At 44.7% G+C, this 21002-nt stretch overlaps 1 protein-coding gene and 1 pseudogene across 2 annotated transcripts in view; both read right to left on the bottom strand.

Annotated features, from left to right (window-relative positions):
- Positions 1-21002, bottom strand: part of Mcad (Medium-chain acyl-CoA dehydrogenase) — a 202467-nt gene that overhangs the window by 132173 nt on the left and 49292 nt on the right. For both annotated transcript variants that reach the window (XM_050168534.3, XM_050168535.3), the window contains exon 4: positions 14029-14098. In XM_050168534.3, the coding sequence (XP_050024491.1) occupies positions 14029-14098 (70 nt within the window). The remainder of the gene's footprint in view (positions 1-14028; positions 14099-21002) is intronic.
- On the bottom strand, positions 9878-10457 carry LOC126518764 (uncharacterized; annotated as a pseudogene).

The raw sequence follows: 21002 nt of genomic DNA on the forward strand, positions 1-21002 counted from the left end.
TTTGTCTCGCAGGTTGTTTCCATTTGTCGTGCTTGTAAAAAGTTATGTCTGTCAGGTTTCTAATCTCTCAAAGGGTCAGCCCAAGATGCTCACTCATTTATTGTTCACATGGGTGCGATTACGTCTGTTGACAAGCGGGTGCTGGTACTACAAATGATGCCGCCATACACGATGTGCTGCCATGTAGAGACTCGCGAAAGCCGACTGCCTATAGATGGCGATGGGACGGAGTTCCTGACTCGGCTGGTTTTTCTGACAGGCACACAACCATCAAGTTTTCTTGTATGCGCATGTTCACACACACGGTGCAATTACGCTATGGACGTGTGCGTCAGTTACACTTCTCAAAGTGAGTCAAGCAGAGATTCCTTCGATGAGGACTACTGCCCAAGTGCTACATCGGAATATGCTATTATAGTGTATCTACATTTTTATTCTTATATTTATGCAAACTCATCTGTATTCATAAATAACCTATGCATTTTTGCCTGTGGAAAAAAAAATTTTTTTCACATTCATCATCATCATCATCAGCCTGGTTACACCCACTGCAGGGCAAAGGCCTCTCTCATACTTCTCCAACTACCCCGGTCATGTACTAATTGTGGCCATGTCGTCCCTGCAAACTTCTTAACACTTACCTGTCCGCGGGAAAATAAGCAGTTTTCGGGTGGTCTAGTAAACAATTTTTTTGCTGCTACACCAAATGTTTGTTATTAAAATATTTAGTATCAATTTGTAGAAGAGGGAATGTGCTTTCTAATGGTGTAATTGAAAAGCAAACATTTATTACCAATTTATTGAAAAAAAATCACTTAATAAAAAATTTGTAACAAAAACGAGAAAGCTCCGCAAAAACGTTGATGCTGCTTTGCACCAAGACAACATAAAAAAATTCAAAATATACATTTTGAAGGAACAGGCCGTATACAACATTCCTGCAAATATAAACTTTCTATCTGTACAAGTTATTTTTTTACAAAGGAAAATGTTATCCCCAGTGGCTATCATGCCACCGCACAAAGCAGTTGCGTGATGTGGTGAAGCACAAGTTTGCGGAGCATGTCTCGCAGAAAACGTTCGTTTTTTGTTCCACTTTCCGTTCTTGATAGCACAATTTGCAGTTCCTGTATCTTGCAGTTCCTGCAGTTCCTTGTGCTGTTGATCCTTAGGGGCACATGTAGCGGGAACAGCAGGAGGAGCCTTGGGGTCTGGATGTTGTTGCTCATCAAGTCCTATGAGCTGCTCCACCAGCTCTAGCCTGAACGCGAACTGATCAAAGCGCGAACCTGTTGACAATTCAGGCAATTCAGGATGCTGCCGACGGTGCTCATCAAACAGAATAAAGCTGTTGACAACAGCAATATCTATACTGTGAAAAAACAGCGTTTTCCACCAGTGCACGCACTTCATGAGAACATTGTATGTCCCAATCAGCTGGTCCGATTTATCGATGCTAAGCATGCCCACATTGTACTTGTCAATCAGCATTGGCTTTTTCACCGATACTTCTTCCCACTTATTGTTCACTTTCCTTCTGCGCTTCGCAAGTATGAATTTGTTGGCTGTGTGGGCTGTCGACATCATGTGAACAACACGCTTGTCCTTCCATTGTAAATATAAAACGTCCTGGTCCCGTAGCCAGCGAACATCTCCTCTCTTTGCTATTTTTTCCAATTGGGTGTCCTTCAGCTCGGCTGGAAAGCCCCGACGATCCTCGCGCGTTGTGCCACAAGCAAGCGTCTTGCGCTCCAACAAGTGTACAAACAAGGATGTCGACGTGTAAAAGTTGTCTAAATAAATTATGTAGCCTTGATCTAGGTAGTCCTCTGCCAGTCGCGTCACAACATCGAATGCCAGCCCACGTGCGCTTGGTGCTTCACGCTTTCCTGTGTATACACTGAACTGAACAGTGTAACCAGATTTGGAGTCCGCCAAAACCCACAATTTATATCCCCATTTGATAACTTTGTCCCGCATGTACTGTCCAATTCCGGATCTGCCTTTGGACTTCACCATCCTCTCGTCAACGGAGAGGCTCCGATCAGGTTGGAAAAATTGGGCGGATGAGGCGTTGATGTGCCGGCGGATACCTGCCGACGTTCCGGGGCTACTTGACGCACTTTCACTGTCCGTGCTGAAGTCGGATGAGTCAAAATCATCTCCCGAGTCTCCGCTGCTACCACTATCACAAAATTCTGATGCAGACTCACCAGAATCCGTCGAAACTCGCCGTTTCCGAGGAGCAGCTGCGCGCGACGTCAACGCCATATCCGAAACTACGCGCGCTCGTCAAGCGCGATTAAACGGCGTTTTAAAAATCGCTCCCACGGCCAAAAAGGGAAACACAAAAGCGAAACTTTAAAAATAGTTGTCCTTTTATGCGCTGGATGGCGCTAGCTGTCCATAAGCGCTCCGAACGGGAGAAAATCTACGTTGAAACCATCAACAACATAGTGTCGATGGGCATAGGCGCGGACAGGAAAGTGTTAATCTCATTCGCCCACCTAACTTTCTGCCGCCCCCTGCTACGCTTCCTTTCCCTTGGAATCCAGTCCGTAACCCTCAATGACCATCGGTTATCTTCCCTCCTCATTACATGTCCTGCCCGTCCCCATTTCTTTTTCTTGATTTCAACCAAGATGTCATTAACTCGCGTTTGTTCCCTCACCCAATCTACTCTGTTCTTATCCCTTAACCTTACACCCATCATTCTTCTTTCCATAGTTCGTTGCGTCGTCCTCAATTTAAGTACTAGAATCATTTTCGTAAGCCTCCAGGTTTCTGCTGCGTACGTGAGTACTGGTAAGACACAGTTCTCATACACTTTTCTCTTGAGGGATAATGACAATCTGCTGTTCATGATCTGAGAATGCCTGCCAAACGCACCCCAGCCCATTCTTATTCTTTTGATGATTTCAGTCTCATGATCCGGATCCGCAGTCGCTACCTGCCCTAAGCAGATGTATTCCCTTACCACTTCCAGTGCCTCGCTACCTATCGTAAACTGCTGTTCCCTTAGGAGACTGTTCAATATTACCTTAGTTTCCTGAAGATTAATTTTTAGACCCACCCTTCTGCTTTGCCTCTCCAGGTCAGTGAGCATGCACTGGAATTGGTCCCCAGAGTTACTAAGCAAGGCAATATCATCAGCGAATCGCAAGTTACTAAGGTATTCTTCATTACCTCTTATCGCCAATTTTTCCAAATCCAGGTCTCTGAATACCTCCTGTAAACACGCTGTGAATAGCATTGGAGAGATCGTATCTCCCTGCCCGATGCCTTTCTTTATTGGGATTTTGTTACTTTCTTTATGGAGGACTACGGTGGCTGTGGAGCCGCTATAGATATCTTTCAGTATTTTTAAATACGGCTCATCTACACCCTGATTCCGTAATGCCTCCATGACTGCTGAGGTTTCGACAGAATCAAACGCTTTCTCTTAATCAATGAAAGCTATATATAAGGGTTGGTTATATTCCACACATTTCTCTATCACCTGATTGATAGTGTGAATATGGGCTATTGTTCAGTAGCCTTTACGGAATCCATCCCGGTCCTTTGCTTGACAGAAGTCTAAAATATTGCTCATTCTATTTGCGATTACCTTAGTAAATAGTTTGTAGGCAACTGACAGTAAGCTGATCGGTCTATAATTTTGCAAGTCTTTGGTGTCCCCTTTCTTATGGATTAGGATTATGTTAGCGTTCTTCCAAGATTCCGGTACGCTCGAAGTCATGAGGCATTGCTTTACAGGGTGGCCTGTTTTTCTAGAACAATTTTTTTTTTTTCACATCATAGTCGCTCTAAAAACACTGCGGTAAATATTTTGGGGAAATAGATCACTCTGAAGATTTAAATTTACAATAAAGAAAATCGACCCTGGGAAGTCGCATTTAGTGAAAAAATTGACCCTGAAAGGGATGAATTAAATTACAGCAGCAGTGAAGACACAGGAGCTCCGGATGGGTAGTCTAATTTTATGATCCGACATCTACGCTGTTTTAACACTGTCTCGAATATTGGTACATGCCCAGGAGTGCGTGTTGCTTTGACGATTGTGTTTGACAAATATCAAGCGCAACTGTATTTCTTCCCACCGTGAGCTGCTTTCATCTATCAGCGTTCCTACAGTGTATGTGCAACTTATTACGAGCGATCCTTCCTAACGTTTTCACTCACACAAGAACACACAGTCGAGTTCAGACCAATCGTTGGCAGAAGCTCGACTTAATCTCCCACTTTTTAAACAGCACCAGTTCAAGTGCCCTTATTCATTACTGTACAATAAAGTGCAACACTGTACATTAGCATACAGCACTATACAAGTGCTCTACAAAAAAACACATGAGGGCTCCAGCACCATTTCAAGGTGCATGACTGACCAGCTTGCTTGCTTGTAAAAGCTGATTGAACACAACCTGACTACCATTGTTTCGCGAGCTTAAAGAATGCAGTAAAAAAGGAACCGGGTGCTTGCTACAATGAGTAAAAACAAACGCCAGCTGCACCATAAACGCTTACCCGTTTTCACAATTGCGAAGCCATGGCTGTCTGACATAGCATGAGCGTCACTATGGCTAAAATTCACGCTACAAAATCTGCATATTTTTTTCCCATGGTGTAACTTACTGAAGTTGGGAACTAGAAGCAAGGCACATATTTTGTAATTTCAGATTTGTTTTACTTTCAGTACTTATATTAAAGACAGGCAATTATTACTTTCATTCATGATTTCGCAGTGCTTCTTTTGAAGTTTCACATGTTAATTCTAAAAAACTATCCAAACAATTATGTCTGCTTTACTTCCATTCAAAAAATGAATGATCAGGATACAATTTATTCTATTACGGTATATATTGCAACTGATATGTCTTGAAAAAAACATTAAAACATAAAAGCACTGAAAATGAGAACACTTCTAGCGGTCAGAAAAGAGTTAAGCGCAAAGTGAAATAAAACTTCAGCCCAAACAGTATTTGGAAAACGAACACGGGAAGTGACCACAAATGGCATTTCTTGTTTTTTCCCCCTTTTTCGATAAAAATAAACGAAAGATGCAGGCATTTTCTTACAGCACAGCAGCAGAAGAGCACACAGTTATCCCACAGCAAGAAATGTAACACTCCTCTACTCTGTTTTCCCTGAACATGGCGAGTAAAAGGGCATCAAAGAAGTTACTAATACGAGAGTTGCGACTTAAAAAAAACAATTGACAGGTTAACTTGGACCCCTCTCTCTGTCCTCTGAATACAGAGCATGGTCCACTCAAATCGCAGCAACAGATTTTGTTCAGCCCCCACCCCCTCTCATTTTGATAGAAACACCGAGGCATCTTACAGCGAAGCTGTTACGGGCTACTGTGCCCATTATTGTGTCTGCCATAGAGTTTTACACAATAATTTCTAGAGGGAACTCTGGCGCTACCGTCGTTGTACCACCATGTGAATGATGGGAAGTACATGATCTTCATGCTTGTGGATTCAGGCGTTCTTCTGGCTTTGTATATTATGCTATATAAATCTTATTGTCGTAAATTTCAGCGCAATCTTGTTGGCGCCCCTCAGCGCTACCGCACGAATGCATTCGTGCCACTGCTCCCACATCTGTTGGCTTAATTAATTAATAAATTAAGAAACACAAAGGTGCAGCCAATAATTGCATAATGCTTTAATGAACCGTCGGGATTTACCCAGTGATAAATACCGGGGCCGCACACCGGGGCCGCACCACCTGTACAGAGTGCTTGGGTTGACAGTTCTTTGACAACTTCGACAGTTCAATTGTTTCTAACGATAAAAACCAGCAATAAATCACTTTAGGCTGGTAAAGTATTCCTTCAAAACCATATCCCCATTCACCTGATCAAAAAAGTTTGATCAATATTGGATAAAATAAAGACCAAACTTTGCTTAATTTCACAGTGTAACTTCGGCGCTGGTGTATGTCCAGTAGGAAGTCATGGATTTCGAAGTAATCTGGCGTAAAGAGCGTTCTAAAAAATTGCTAGGTTGAGTCTTTTGATGCTTTAGAATGTCATGTAGGCTTTCTTTGTTGAAAAAGAGTTCACTAAACATGAGTAGATGCTGTCAAAATCCTTAAGGAAGCACCAACGCAGTATTTCGAGCTTTAGATGTTAATATTCCTCGAGTCCAGAGTAAAAATAGGCAACTCCAATGGAATATTTTCAGTGATAGTTGCTGAGAACACAAGTTAAAAGGGCCCCTGAAACGGTTCGGACAAATTTTGTATACGCGTAGGGTGCAGCTTAAGTAGAACATTCGCACCACAATTTAAGTGAAGCGTTACATATTAGTAGAGCTACAAGTGATTACAAGTTACCCTCCTCCCCAGCCATGCTTTTCCTCCTCAACTCGTTCGCCGAGCGGTCGGGGCTAAGCTCCGCCTTCACTGGTTCTGCGTCACTATGAGACGTCACATTGTCCACTTGCGGTTGTTTTGGAGCCCACCCCCGCCCGCGAGAAACCTCTCCGCTAGCCGCTTGGCCGTCGACCCCAAGCGAGAGCTATCGAAGCAGCGCGCGTTGCGAACATTCTGTCATAGCACCGAACGTGTCTGGTATTCCGGTAATCACACACTTCCTAAATATTTCAACGGAACGGTAGAGGCATCAACCCAAGCTGATGAAGGAACTTTAGCATAGACGTACGTGAGCTGCCTGATCGGTCTCCACGGTCCAGCCACCCGATGGCGTAGAGCTTAACCAGCCAAAGAAAGAGCTAATATTGCTCTAACCAAGTGTAAAACATTTTAAACATTTACAAAAACAACGTGTTAACGATTACACTCCTGCGAAAAATTTACACCAGCAGCAAAGAAGAATACATTTTGTTACTGCTACTGTGTGTGGTTGAGCTCTATGCCACCAGGTGGCTGCACCGTGCAGACCATTCACATTTGCACTTCTGTTCATCCCCTGAAACGACACGCAAGGGGACACGGCCAGGCCCTGTCCCCTTGCGTTTGCGTTTACCCTAATACCGGACTTGCGAAACGCTATTGCGTTAGTAATCTTCCGGTGTAAAGTGACGGCCGCAATCGCACAAATCCTGGCGCTGATCCGATAGCGGCAGTCCAATGCGCTGCAGCCAGTCCGCTCGTCTACTGGCTTGCAGAGGGACACGATGTCACAGCTTGACATATTGCCAGTCGCTACGTTTGCAGTCCACAACGCAACAAAGTCGAATCATAGCACTCTCAAAAAGACAAAGCGACACTGACAGCGGAGCTCTCGTCAAAGACTGAGCACGTTGTAACACAAGCAGACGACACTTGCTGTGTGCCGAAAGTGCTTAAGTGTACCGAAAAATTTTTCTTGTGCGTTCTCTTTATGTTACTTTCTTTTTATAAAAACAAATTAACTAACATTCCAACTATTACGAACATCATTTGTTTACCATAAAGTTGGAAAAATTATTGATCACGCGCCCTGGTCAGCTAATCGGACAGCTCGCCCCACTGACGTCATATGGATGATTTCGGTCATATGGGTAGGGGCAGTGCGCCGAACAGTGCGCCGAGCAGTGTGCTGCGATCGGCAGCAATGTGCATTTTTAAAACCTTACAATAAATTACACGCTTTACGCGGAGTACTTAGATGTGTCAATTAATGATCAGAGGTACCTACTCCAACGACTCAGTACATTTGTAGAAAATCGTCAAAATCGTTTCAGGGTCCCTTTAAATACCTATAATGCAGGAGGTTGACTTGAAACGCCAGCAGGTTGCAACACTGACATCTAAGCTCTCCCCGACATTACCAGATGACTGCAGATATTCACCAACAGGGATGTTTATGCTCACGCACACAGAGCTGGACAGGAGAGATCTTGTTTGTGACTCCTCTCTCTCCTGTATGAACTATCAGGAATAATTATCATGGCAACTTTACCAGCTTGGTAAAGCTCAAGAGTGAAATACGGGCAGATTAAGAAAAGGTGTTCTTTATTTGACTGTGCAGAACATCGTTAAGCTATGGCAAATCACTGTGCAGAAGCTCGCAAGGTGGAGGAAAGTTCATGAAAGGGTGCAATTGTCATCCACCCGACTGTAGAAAGAAGCTACAAAGGAAACCCATTCCGATTTCTCAGAAACCACTATTAAGCTGCATACTGGACGTGCCATCCAAATGTGGCCAAGTAAAAATATAACCAAGGGCTTTATGCAAAAGCACCCACTATGTGTTGATAGACTTTTGTTAATGCTAGTTAAGAGTTTCTTTCCTTGGGCACAAGCATTTAATATTTAATTCTAAGTAGCTAACATTTATCTACTTATCTATTCGATGATGTGCAAATTGAAAGGTTGTGGAGGACACCACGAAATAAGCAATAACAGCATTTAAAGCAACCTTCATCTTATATGGTCTTTTTTTCCTGGCAACAAACAAAAACAAAGCCCACAATATTTTTTTTAGAATTCCATCTGACAACGAGTCCCCGTGCCAATGATATCAGCCCTTTTGATCTAAACATGGTCATCTAGTACTTTTTGTATAGTATGCAGGTGTGAACTAGGGGGGCAGTCTTGTAACGGTTTGGGATGCGAACCCTTGCAAGATCACCTTACTTCACTCTAGACTGAAGATGCGCACCAACAGCCGCTGACGGGTCAAGAAAAGAGGAAAGCCGCCTTGTTGCCAGTGCCTGTGTTTGACAAGGTTGGCATTGAGATTGATGCAATCTTTAGTGTCCAGAGGCACTGTCACTGACACAGTGTATTTTATTATTTTTAGTTTTCTTTCACTGCCTTTTTCTTTTAGTTAGAAAAATGGTCTGCACAAATCCTGTTATCCTGTTATGTAAAATGGTGACCCATATTTTGGATGCCAAAGGACAGTTTATCAATTTTTTTTTTTTTTTTTTACTTGGCCTGCGCAAGTCACACCATGAACATTGCTGCTGCGATCACAATTTCTGCTTGCATTTTTGCCAACTTTTACTAGCACCATTTGGCCACTAAGGATCGCCAAACCAAAATTTTACATCTTTGGCTTGCATTCTGCGGCAGCAAAATTCCGATTTTGTGTGGTGTGACCGTGCACAAATAACGTAGCCAGGGCCCAAATTCAAGCGATGATTACACTTGCCTGGATACTTGTGGTCAAGAAGTTTCCCAAAAGCAAGCAGGGCATTTGTCGACGTGCCACACTGCGCTGCACTATATCATCCCGGTAACTGGACTTTGTGCAAGCATAAAATAAATTTGGAACGTTACACGCACAGTGTTCACCATTAATGAACGTAGATATACCAATAGGGCACACAAATGAGTGCTAAAATGTATAAAGAAGCTGATGAGCTACACCATGAAAAGACCTCTTGCTGGCAAGATGCTCTGATAACTGTGTGTTCTGATTGTTCTCTGCGGGTGATGTAGCTCCAGGCACATGCTGAAGCGAGCACGCATCTCATGTTGAGGTAGCGCCGCGCACGCCTGAACCGGAAGTAGCATCGTAAAGAAAAAAAATTAGGGGTGTGTGAATACCAAATAGTACATTTCGAATTGAGTCAAGAAAAGAAAGCCGAATATTGAATCAAATATAATAAAATTTTTAACGAAATTTAATGCTTACAAATTTTGGGCAAGAAACATGGCACTGCACACACTCAGGAGTCTCCTAGCACTGCATAACAAGAATGTATAAAACTATCAATAACATACAGTGAAATAGTGCGGAAGCGCCCACACCCCTTTCACTTAAAATTGGGTTAATCTAGATATGGGCGCTTGTCTGGTCGAAGCAGTAAAATCCAAGATGGCAGCAACGAAAAACTTCGAGGCAGGGCGACGGTGGCTAGGGCATCGAAGAAGGCATGTTTATTTTCAAATGATAAATGATGGGGTACACTAGCACCTACTCATCGTCACTGAACCCAGCAAGCAACTCTTCCGAGTCAGTGCAGAATAAGAGGTAAATGCATTCATTGCTGACACTCGTGCAACTTGAACAGACTGCGTTCTATTCGGTGCCTACAAGTCACTTATGCAAGTGCACATCCTCACTGCCGTCTAATGCAGCATTGATCCCATGCCCCTTGAAGGATCGCGCGACCACCTCTTCAGGCACAGCAGCCCAAGACGTGGACTTGAACACGTCTTGGCGCCAAGGCTTCCGGAGGTTCCCTTTAGGAGTCTTCTCTCTCTTCCTCGTGAACTCATCCCATGACATGCGGAGGGAGTTGTTGAACGACTTATTCCAATAGACGTCCGCAGGCTGCAGCATTCCTGCACACCACCTTCCTGGAAGGTACACGATGTCGGTACTGGCGGATTCTGTTGCGTCGGCAACGCCCTTCATTTTGTGGATGGGGGGCTTGGTCGATGATGAGTAAGCGGCAGACATTGTCCATGTTGGGACCCCAAGTGCGGCTGAACCACTCCAGGAATTTTTCGGTTGTCATCCAGTCATTTTTAGACGAAGTTAATATGTACATTTGCTGTAGAAGCGAAGACAAAGGGCACAAGAATTAGGAACAACTGTGAATGGATTTTCACCGAGTACATTTCAATTATTGCACCTAGGTCGCGAGTGCTACGTCATAGAGTCAGCACTGCCACTTTCAATTATCCTTGTGTCCAGCGTTCCTCTGTGTTGTCACATGATACAACAGAAAAATATATTAAAACATGAGAATATGTTAAAGGGCCTCACTGACCTGGAATTCGAAGGTTCATGAATGCCCGAGTTGGAATTCTTTATGTAGGCTCCTTGAGGACGATAAATGCAGGAAGTTTATCTCCAGATGCTCGGGCCAACAGGGCCACGGTGAAACTGCGACGGGCACAGCCGGTATTGGTGATCCGTATCATGCTTTCCCCCGCGACGTTGTTGGTACAAGTTGCTGGACTGTCCATTGTAACAATATAGTCTGGTTCACCTAACAGATGTTGTTTGCCGTGTAGTCGAATCGCATCCTCAAAGTTGCGATTATTGAGCGAAAAGCATCAACAGCTTCCTTGTAGTCAGCAGGGGCCTTCTGACTGTCATTGGCGGACACACGCATTGTCACTCCGAATCGCTTCTTCCACCGGTTGACATACGTGTTTGAGGCCTTGAAGTTGCCAAGGTTCAGGTTTCCAGCAATTCTCAGCACCTCCTCTGTTAGGAGCTGGTTACTGGCGGCGTGACCAGCATCTCGTTCCATTTGAAGGTAATCAAAGAGGGCGTCGTCCAATTCTTCATTGAAGATGGGCCCACCATCCGTGAGTTTGCGCATCATCCTCTGCTTGCCGTAGTTGAGGTGCTGTAGCGCGTCATACTTGGAGTCCCACTTGCAGATTCTTTTCTATCTTGAAATGCCGAGAGGTGCAGCTCACATTGTTTCCCAAGACGCGGTGCCACTCGATGACTTTGATCTTCCTGGCGACGGTGTAGGAGAGCATCATGCGGCTAGCGGATTGCACGAGAAGTGTGGAAACAGCGGCTGCGTGCACGCTTTATCAAGATGTGTCTCACAAAAGCCCTGCAACCACTGGGTTTTCTTTCAAGGACTCTTTATTTACACTCTGCCTTATCTTCACCCCCATCGGTCTTTCCACCTTGGGAAGCAAATATCCCCGCCATCGCCCCTAGCGGTCTCGTAGCGACCGCAGTGGAGCGCAGTGGGGTGAATATTTCAGCTGATGCTGGCACTTTCAAGGGGTTGGGCGCTTGACATATAAGTCCCAGAATTCCCCTCTGAAACTAATGAATTAGTGACATCCTATTGTACTGAATACCAACAAGGTCCTCAGTTTAATAGTGAGCCTGTGTTTCAAGGCAATCTTTTATTTATTGGATAGAAAGTATTGCTTTTCACTTTTTCTCCAATATACAGAAATGTTATCCCAACTTTACGACCGGTGGATTATTGTAAGGCCTATCTATGCGACAGGTAAAAGGACCACACATCGCGTGACTCGATCACCGTTTCGTGCATAGCCTTCGCCGGCAGTAATGAGCAGGTGCCATCCAAGCCATTCAACTGTGAGGTTCGGAGTGATGTGCGACATGTCAAAGATTCTGAAATCTGCAGCATCACAGTAGGTTTGTTTTCAGACACAAGCACGCCTTTAAAGTTCTGACAACAGGGTTTTATAGCTTAGTTCTATTACTTCCTACTACCTCTGCCAGACAAGGTGCATGCAGCGATAGTGGAGCTAGGTAGATGCACTAATGCTGCCACTGTAACTTGACAGCATGATGATGGTACGCAGCATGTAGAAGAGAAAACACTTGGGACGAGCACTACACAATACACTTCTCTGCATCTTGTATTCCACTGTGCTACTAAACAGCAATGAACCCTAGCCTGTCTGTCAGTTCCCTTGCAGTACTGTAAAGACTGGCAGGTGACAAAGGTCATGGTAAGTGGTGATGCCATGCTAAAACACTCTAATGCAGCACTATCTTTCAAATTGTATTACCTGCATATGCGAATTCCCTCTCCCACCAACACCCCGAAATCGCTCCATTGCTTCTATGATGAGAGCTCTCAACATACTCAACACTGACTGGATAATGAGTCACGTGGCTGTGTAATATTAGAAACATGCATCACATTGCCACAAGTAAAAAGGCAACAATTGTGCCGCTGTAGGCTGTATTCCACGCTTGCTAAGACAGTGTAAATTAGGCACAAGAAAGGTCCAGTGGTAGGCACAGGAGGTAAAGCACCCGCACAATGCCACTGCTCGGTAAGCCACATGCCTAAAGCTTTAGAGCTTACAAAAACAGCCCATGTATGGGAAATAAAAGCATGAATACATCCAAGTCTTCCTCTACTCCAAGATGCTGGCAGCAAGCAACTTCTGCATGCCAATGCATACAGCTAGTTCTGGGTGTGCTACCTCGAGTGGTGTACATTTGTTATTACTAGTCAGTTTTTGACCGTTCCCTGCATGGAGAATTGACGACACAATTATGAAAATGAAGCTGGCTGCACTCACGACCTTAGCCATTTACCAACAAAGGTAGGCCACCTAACAAGATTATAACCTCACAAAGTCGACCTTAGCCGCAATTTTACCTCAACTTCATGAAGTGAGGTGACGCCGGCAACTGCGAGAAATTCAGTGAATGACGACAACAATTTTTCCTTAAACCTTGCGCACCAGTTCCAAGGTTCGGTGAGGTTGAATATTGGCGAGGTCAAGTTGCGAGGTACAAGATGGCTTTCAAGCCCGCAAATACACGCAAAGTGCCTCGAGTGGCCAGTTGCCCAGCAATTTTGCGTGCATTTGTGGGCTTCTTTCACGCTCGGAAAAACAATTTTACGTAGCACGTATTGAGCAACAGAAAGCTGTATTGGGAGTTTTTCATGTTGCTCTACAATTTTCTTGTTGACACTTTTCATCTAATTATATTTGAGAAGTTGATTAATTAAGTAAGACTAATTGTCTAATTAGGTAGAACGAAAAGATAATCTGAGTATCTCTAAGCGACGGCAAACATTACCTTGGTCCTGTTCAGCTATGTGGCATTCGCATATTTTTAAACCCTAGCTAAAGTTAGGTGGGACACCCTGTATAAGTCTACGCATGGGAAACCAGCTGCATTCCACGGTGAGGACACAGCCTCGAGATCCCAAAATAAGGCTGAGATGAGGTCTGATCTTCAACCTTATTTCACGAGTTCGAGGTGTCATAGAGACCAATGTATAAAAGCACACACTGTTTGAAAGCAGAAGTTGCCACACATTGGTGAAGAAAATTGTGTCTATCCCAGAGTCAACTCAAGTGTAGCATCTTGGGTGCCACGCAGAACATAAAAGGAACAGTTGCACAGTTCTCTAAGGAAATCAACGTTTTGGAAGGTGTGTCATTAGCATTGCTGTCTGCTTCACGTCTTGTTTTTTTTTTTCACATGCATGACTTTGGTGACGGTTCTTTGGAGCTATTTATCTGTGCTGTTCGTAATAGTCCACCCACTGCCCGTTCTGCTTGGCTCCAATGAATCTGCACCAACCAGCTCAAGTTCTTCAGCCAGACTGAACCATTCGGAAAAAGAAGGAAGCAAGGACTGACCATACTTTGCAGGTATGGAAAGGTTCATCAATCCAACTTCAAAGGCCTTCTTGACGATGTCCCAGGGAAACTGCACATCAGACAAGGTGTGGTCACCAGCAGCAAGGTTTCAACTCTCCTTATCTCTTACAATAGGAAGCAGTTGCACACCTTGTAGTATCACAACAAAGGCATCATCAAGCATATGAAATTTTAGACATCCCTGTACCACAATTAATACATGTGTAGAACAGGTTGTTGGGCAACTCTTATACTGCTACTACTACAACGTCACCATAGTAACGACTTCCTATCATGGCCATGGCAGCAGTAAGAAACACTAAACGATATTATATTATGCATTCAAATACCAGTGGGTCCCAAAGTTTTGTTTCACCATATGTCTCAATCAACCGAAAAAGACCAAAACAACTTTTTGAATGGGCACATGCACAAACAAAATTTCAATCCTCTCTTCTTATTTTTAAATTAAAGCTTGTTCCTAGACTGCCCTACCTGCACAGCCCTTTACTCGTATTTGCACTTGATTCACAAATGCATATAGCAAGCTGGTTTTACAGCAGTAGTTTATTAAGGACAGTACGCAGCATTTATGATGCGTTATACAAGCATAACAAGGACTATCGCATGATATACCTTAAAAAAGTGAGCATACATCTTTTTCAAGTACTGTGGGCTTGACTGCCAATTTCTTGCCCGTGCCACCAACACAACACATGGAACGAATACAAGGGTCTACGCATAATAAAGATATCAGGGCCATTACTCATAATTTATATTACAACCATACAAGACAGGACTGAAAGCGAAAAAATAAACAACCAGTCGCATGGAACTATTATTAAGTATTGGAACTATTAAAGGGCTCCTCACCAGGCCACATAGCAAATTTTTATTTTTCTTACGTGCCCTCTAGGAAGCATTCTACCATAAGAATTTGTCATATTGGTTCAATAATAGCTGAGCTAAAAATATTTGAAGTGTCGCAAACCCATGATTTCAGGAGGCAAGTTTCACCACCAACATAGACGCTCTCTCCGCTTGCCTCACCTGTACTCCGCAGGCCTTTCCCCACATTCTTTCATACCAGAGGATCGCATGACGTCAAGGGCCTCGCCGCCAGCTTTTCTTTCTCATGCGTTTTCACTGCACGATGCCCTCACACTCAAACTGTTGCAGTTTTCTTGTTTCATGCAGTGCACCCTTTTAGGCGCTGTACATAAGAACATCTGACGAGCAGTTTGTAAGTCAGTGCCATACCAGCACTGAGGCAGATGCAAGAGGCAAGCGGATCAAATCGCACGGTGGAACCCGGTAGAATGTGGCACATGGTTTTGTTTCCTGCGTGCGCGACTACACATCGTGGGAACAAGCAGAAGAAATGAAACTACATCCCCTTTGCTATGGCACAGAGTAAAACAAAGACTCGCAGACATCCGGTTTGTAGGCTCTATTACTTCTTTAAACTTTAAATTGTGTAGTACAGTAACAGATCAAACAAATAACTGCTGTAGCCTTGAATATTTCTCCAAGTCATGCACTTTTCAGCAATGTGAATTATGCAGGCGCACTTGTGCGTCTGACCTCCAGCTGCACTCCAGCTTGGAGCGTGGCTCCTTTGAGAAGAAGGGCGCATGGCATTTGGACTGAAATTTCAGCTATTTTCACGGTGCGCAGCAGTGTAATACTTTGCAGACGTGATGATCAGCGTGCATTGTTTGCACTGAACTTGTCCATTTAAAATGCTCAAACCTGGTGAGGGGCCCTTGAAGTTAAGAATGCCAGCTTACAGGTATCCTTGAGAAGTATACAATCAGTGCATTCTACAAGTACTAGCCTTATGAAACTAAAACTTGGCATGATAAAAAAAAAAGTTGATAAGAGACTGAGCCCTGCACATCACTCCGTAAAAGCAAAATTGATAGGATAGGCATAATGTTGAAGGAACCCTGAAATGATTTTGACAATTTCGTACAAACGTACTGAGTCGTTAGGGTAAGTTCTTCTCAGCATTAAGTGATACATTTAAACACTCCATGCAAAGCGTGTAATTTATCATAAGGTTTTAAAAATGTGCATCACCACCGATCGCAGCAACAGCACTTCCCTGAGTTTTCAGCTGCCCCGTCACCATCTGTTGCGGGCTCATGTAACGTCAGTTGGGTGAGCTATCCGATTGGCTGCCCGCAAAGTTTCATTGATAATTTTTCCAACTTTATGATGCACAAATGCTGTTCGTAATAGTTGGAATGTTGGTTAATTTGTTTCTATTAAAAAAAGAGTGACACAGAAAAATACACAACTACAATTTATCACTGAACTCAAGCACTTCTGGCACACAGCATATGTCATCTGCTTGCGTTACAACATGCTCTGTGTTGACGAGAGCTGACGAGTCCTCTTTTCGCAAGCACTTTGAATAGACCTTGTTGCGTTGTGGGCTGCAAATCAAACAATTGGCGACATGCCAAGCTGCAACACCGTGTCCCTTGACAAGGCATCAGGCGAGCGGAGTGGCTGCAGCGCATCGGGCTGTCGTATCTTACTGGCGCCAGAATCTATGCATTTGTGGCTGTCACTTCATGCCAGAGGATTACTACCACAATAGGGAATTTCAGTGTGTCCGGTACACTGGTAAATGCATGTGGACTGGGTGTATGGCGGATGGGCGGAGGCACAAACATGAGCGGCCTGCAAGGTGCAGCTACCAGACAAACATAGAGCTAATAAAGCGGTAACCAAGTGTATTCTACTTTGCTGTTGGTCTAAATTTTTTGGCTGCAGCATAACTGAAAACACGTCGTTCTTAATGTTTAAAATGTTTTATACTTGGTTACAGCAACATTACTACAGTCAAATCTCGTTACTACAAACCCCACATTTATGGATTTCTCAAATTTATGAATATATAAAAATCTCTGCCATAGTGCCTACATTTTCCATGTAAAAATATTTCGAAACAACGAATTTCAATACAGCGCATATTTGAGGATAATGCACGTAGTTTATTTCCACTTCATAACCGAGGAACATCAGTATTACGAATTCAGCTAAAAGTAACAGCAGCACAACTCTAGCGTGAAACAGAAACAGTGAGTGCAGTAGCTATCATCACCACTCTGTGGAGTGCCAACTGCTTTCCCACAAACTTCAAGAACTTCACGACAAAGGTATGGCGATGTTCACGCAAGATCCAACAATGAATGCAGCTAGCGACGGCGCCAAGAAGAAGCGAAAGCAGTTTTCGCTGCAGGACGACGTATTGCAGGAAATCGACGTGGGGAAAAAGGTAATCAACGTATGCAGACAGCGTGGCATTGCCCCAGCGACCGTCGCGACCGATTTGAAAGACCGAGACAAGATTGTCAAGCTTCACCGGGAATTGCAACTCGCTCTTACAAGGAAACGGATGCCACTGGGAAACTTTCAAAATGCGGACCAAGCTGTTCTCAAGTGGTTCACAAATGCCAGACTGCAAAGCGTTCCCGTGTCTGGCCCAATGCTCCAAGAAAAAGCCCGCGAATTTGCCGATGCACTTGAAATAACGGGGTTCGACTCCAGTGCGGGTTGGCTTTTTCGTTTCCGCCAAAGGAACGAAATAACTTGGCAGGTAGTCTCGGGCAAGGAAAAGGCTGCTGACAGAGAAGGTGCAGATTCCTGGCGCAATAATAGGTTTTTAGAGGTGGCTGAATCGTACTCTGAAGACTACATATTTAACGTGGATGAGACCGCATGTTTTTATCGGCTCCTGCCAGACCGGACGATGCACTTCAAAGGGCAGCAGTGGAAAAGGAGGGAAGAAGTCGCATCTCGCATGACAGTCCTGCTCTGCTGCAATGCAACAGGCACAAAGAAAATTAAACCGCTCTTCATGGGCAAGTACACGAAGCCTTGCTGCATGAAAAACGTAATGTCGTTACCATACAACTACCGCGCCAACAAACGAGCCTGGATGACCAGAGAACTCTTTTCCGAGTGGCTCATCAAACTCGATGACCAAATGAGGTAGGATGACCGAAGAATTCTACTGGTTGTCGACAGCTGCTCTGCTCACATTGTGAATGTTCGCTTGACACACACTCACTTGGAGTTTCTGCCGTCAAACACATCTTTGCTGCAACGCCTAGACCAGGGCATTATAAAGAGTATCAAAGCAGAATTTCGTAAGCACCTTGAGCTTGGCGTCAGCGCCTTGCCTGATTATCTACCTCTGCCTAAAGCAGCCGACTGCAATCAATATTCGTAAGGCAGCGGAAATGCTCACAGAAGCTTAGTGGAACTTGAAAGCGTCCACCATCAGCAGCTGCTGGCGAAAAGCAGGGCTTGTCAAAGTGCCTGTGCAGCTTGAAGATGACCTGGAGGCGACCAACAACAACCCAGGAAACCTGTGGACCGAGATTGCGTAACTGCTGCCCGCCGTCTCTTCCTTCGACGACTACAGTCGCCGACTGATTTTTCGGACTCCGAAAATTCGGACACGCTCGATTATTCGGTCTGCTTTGCGGCACCGCCATTCCCACCATAGACAATAATGTATAACAACTGCAGAAAGTTCGGACACCTTGCAACCTCTCATCTGATTTTTCGGACACTCCTTGAGCCAACTTGACCGAGAGCACCATGCACAGACCCTGACCGGTGCATGGTTCGACTTGCTGAACACCATTTTTGTTTTAAACAGAGCCTCCTTGCTGCCCCCACGAAGTGGCACTACTGCAAATCTCTGCTCCTCATCATCGTTTTTGCCTGGTTCGTAGCTACAGCCATTGTTGCAGCAGTTCCAGTCTCAGCTTAGTAAGCCATGTCAAGACAATTTAGCAGCAGCTGATTTGTTTATTTCTTTGTGCACGACGCTGCGAGTAGGCGGCGTTTTTAGTTTGTGCAACTGGTGTTGGCGTCAGGCACGGTGATGCTTTCTTTATGTGCTGTGTCGAGGTTGCAGTGATCCAACGCGGCACACAGAAACATCGTATCAAGTGTCTAACTGCGCCGACAGTGCCCGCACAGACTGCGCTGGGGAATGCTGGCAAGCAGGTGCCGGGAGGCCTAGGATTTGTCGCCTTCCGATGTGCTCCCTCTACTGACGCCGAAAATGTTCTTCCGAGCATTGCGATTCCGGACACAGTCTCATTTGACAGTTTCACAGGTGCTGACACTGCTGTACTGAAATGTGCAGAACTCGACGACGGTGAGATCATTTGTCAGGTTTCTGCTGCACTGCCGGACGATGACTCTGAGTCAAAAGATGACGCACCATGTGCTACGCTGCCATCGCATGCAGAGCGTGTACAAGCAGTGACTGTGCTTTCAGCCGCCTATAGTGATTGTATGACCGTCTCCGAGTCAGGCTAATCTGATTGCGTGTAAACAGAACAGCGTGCAACGGCGCGTTCACGATTTCTTCAAGCCTACTGCCGAGACCAAATAAGTGCGTGGAAATAAAGGATTTATTTTCTTTTTTCTTAATCTGCTTTTTCGGACACCCGTTTATTCGGACATTTCCGCAGTCCCCGTGAGGTCCAAATAAACGGTCAGCGACTGTACATAGAGAGCGACAGTGCAGCACTAATGGCAGCGGACCTGACAACCAAAGAGATTGTTAACTGTGTTCGCAACGTCTTCAGTGACGATGACGACCTGAAGCACGACAACTGTGGGTCACCGAACACAGAAGATGAGATTGTGACAAACATTGATGTTTTAGTGCACATGAACGAAGTCCACACTTTCATCACTCCTTGAAATGCACACCCGATGAGGTATTGCATAAAGTGGAAGATGTAGACGCATCCCTAATTGGCCGTGCATGCTGCACAAACCAGAGGAAAATCCCTGATTTTTTTCAAACAAAGCAGCTTTGAAGTGAGTGAAACATTTTTACTTGAGAGTATGACTGTCTGCACACGCGTCTACTGCCAAGGTACATCATTTTCATTCTTAGGTTTGTCCACTAGCTTATAACCGCAAGTTTTTCATTACAACGATATTTCAAAATAATGAACGATTTTCGGCGGACCTGCGTGATTCGTCATATCAAGATTTGACTCTAGCTCTATGTTTGGATGGTTGAGCTCAGTGCCACCAGGTGGCTGCACCATGCAGGCGGCTCCCATTTAGGCCTCTGCCCATTCGTCAAAACACCCAGCTCACCTATGCTTACCAAAATACCGGACACACTCGGTGCTGCCGCAGAACACCCGCCATGCACGCTGCTTGGATAGCTCTTGCTGGCTATTTAAGACCAGGCAGCTAGCAGAGAGGTTGGTGAGGCTTCACGCACTGGCTCCAACACACCTGAAGAAGATAAGTAATATGACGCAGAGCCAGTGAAGACGGAGTTTTGCCCCAATCGCTCAGCGAATTAGTTGAGGTGAAAAAGCATGGCTACGGAGGAGGCTAACCTGTAATTCTTCGTAGCTCTCTTAATATAAGACACTTAACTCTTCCATTACCACACCTATTCAAATCGATCACCGGTGATCGATGCTTTAGATCCCCGATTTCGACATGTTGGAGCCGTTTCTTCTCCACTTAAGGCCGTCCTGTAGTTAGTAGAGGCACTGAACTTTCTGAATCAGTTTAAATTTTCGCGGTCCATAGATATTGTGATTTTTGACAGACCTTTTTGTGAACTAATGTGCATATGTTGTAGCGAAAAGAGGCGTGGCTGTCACCTTCTGCCGTGCTCGAGAAAAAAGCATGCCACTAACGATTACATTGCGCTAGCATCAAAATTTGGTAATCAAATGACTCCCGGCAAGTCGAGAATTGAATTATATCGCCGGCTTTGCCATCCGACAGTGCTGAGCAGTGATAATTAAACGAAAATGGCACAGCTGCTCACTGGTGAGCTTAGGCTTAGAGTCCGAGTCGTTTTATTCTGCCAAAGTGTATTTCTGAAGGTCCACCGCATGTCCAACATGTGGACCTGGCATTTTCAACCAGTTTCCAAGATTTTCGGTTTCACTTCTCTC

This window comes from Dermacentor andersoni, chromosome 1 (assembly GCF_023375885.2).
Source record: "Dermacentor andersoni chromosome 1, qqDerAnde1_hic_scaffold, whole genome shotgun sequence".
Taxonomy (NCBI): Eukaryota; Metazoa; Arthropoda; class Arachnida; order Ixodida; family Ixodidae; genus Dermacentor; species Dermacentor andersoni.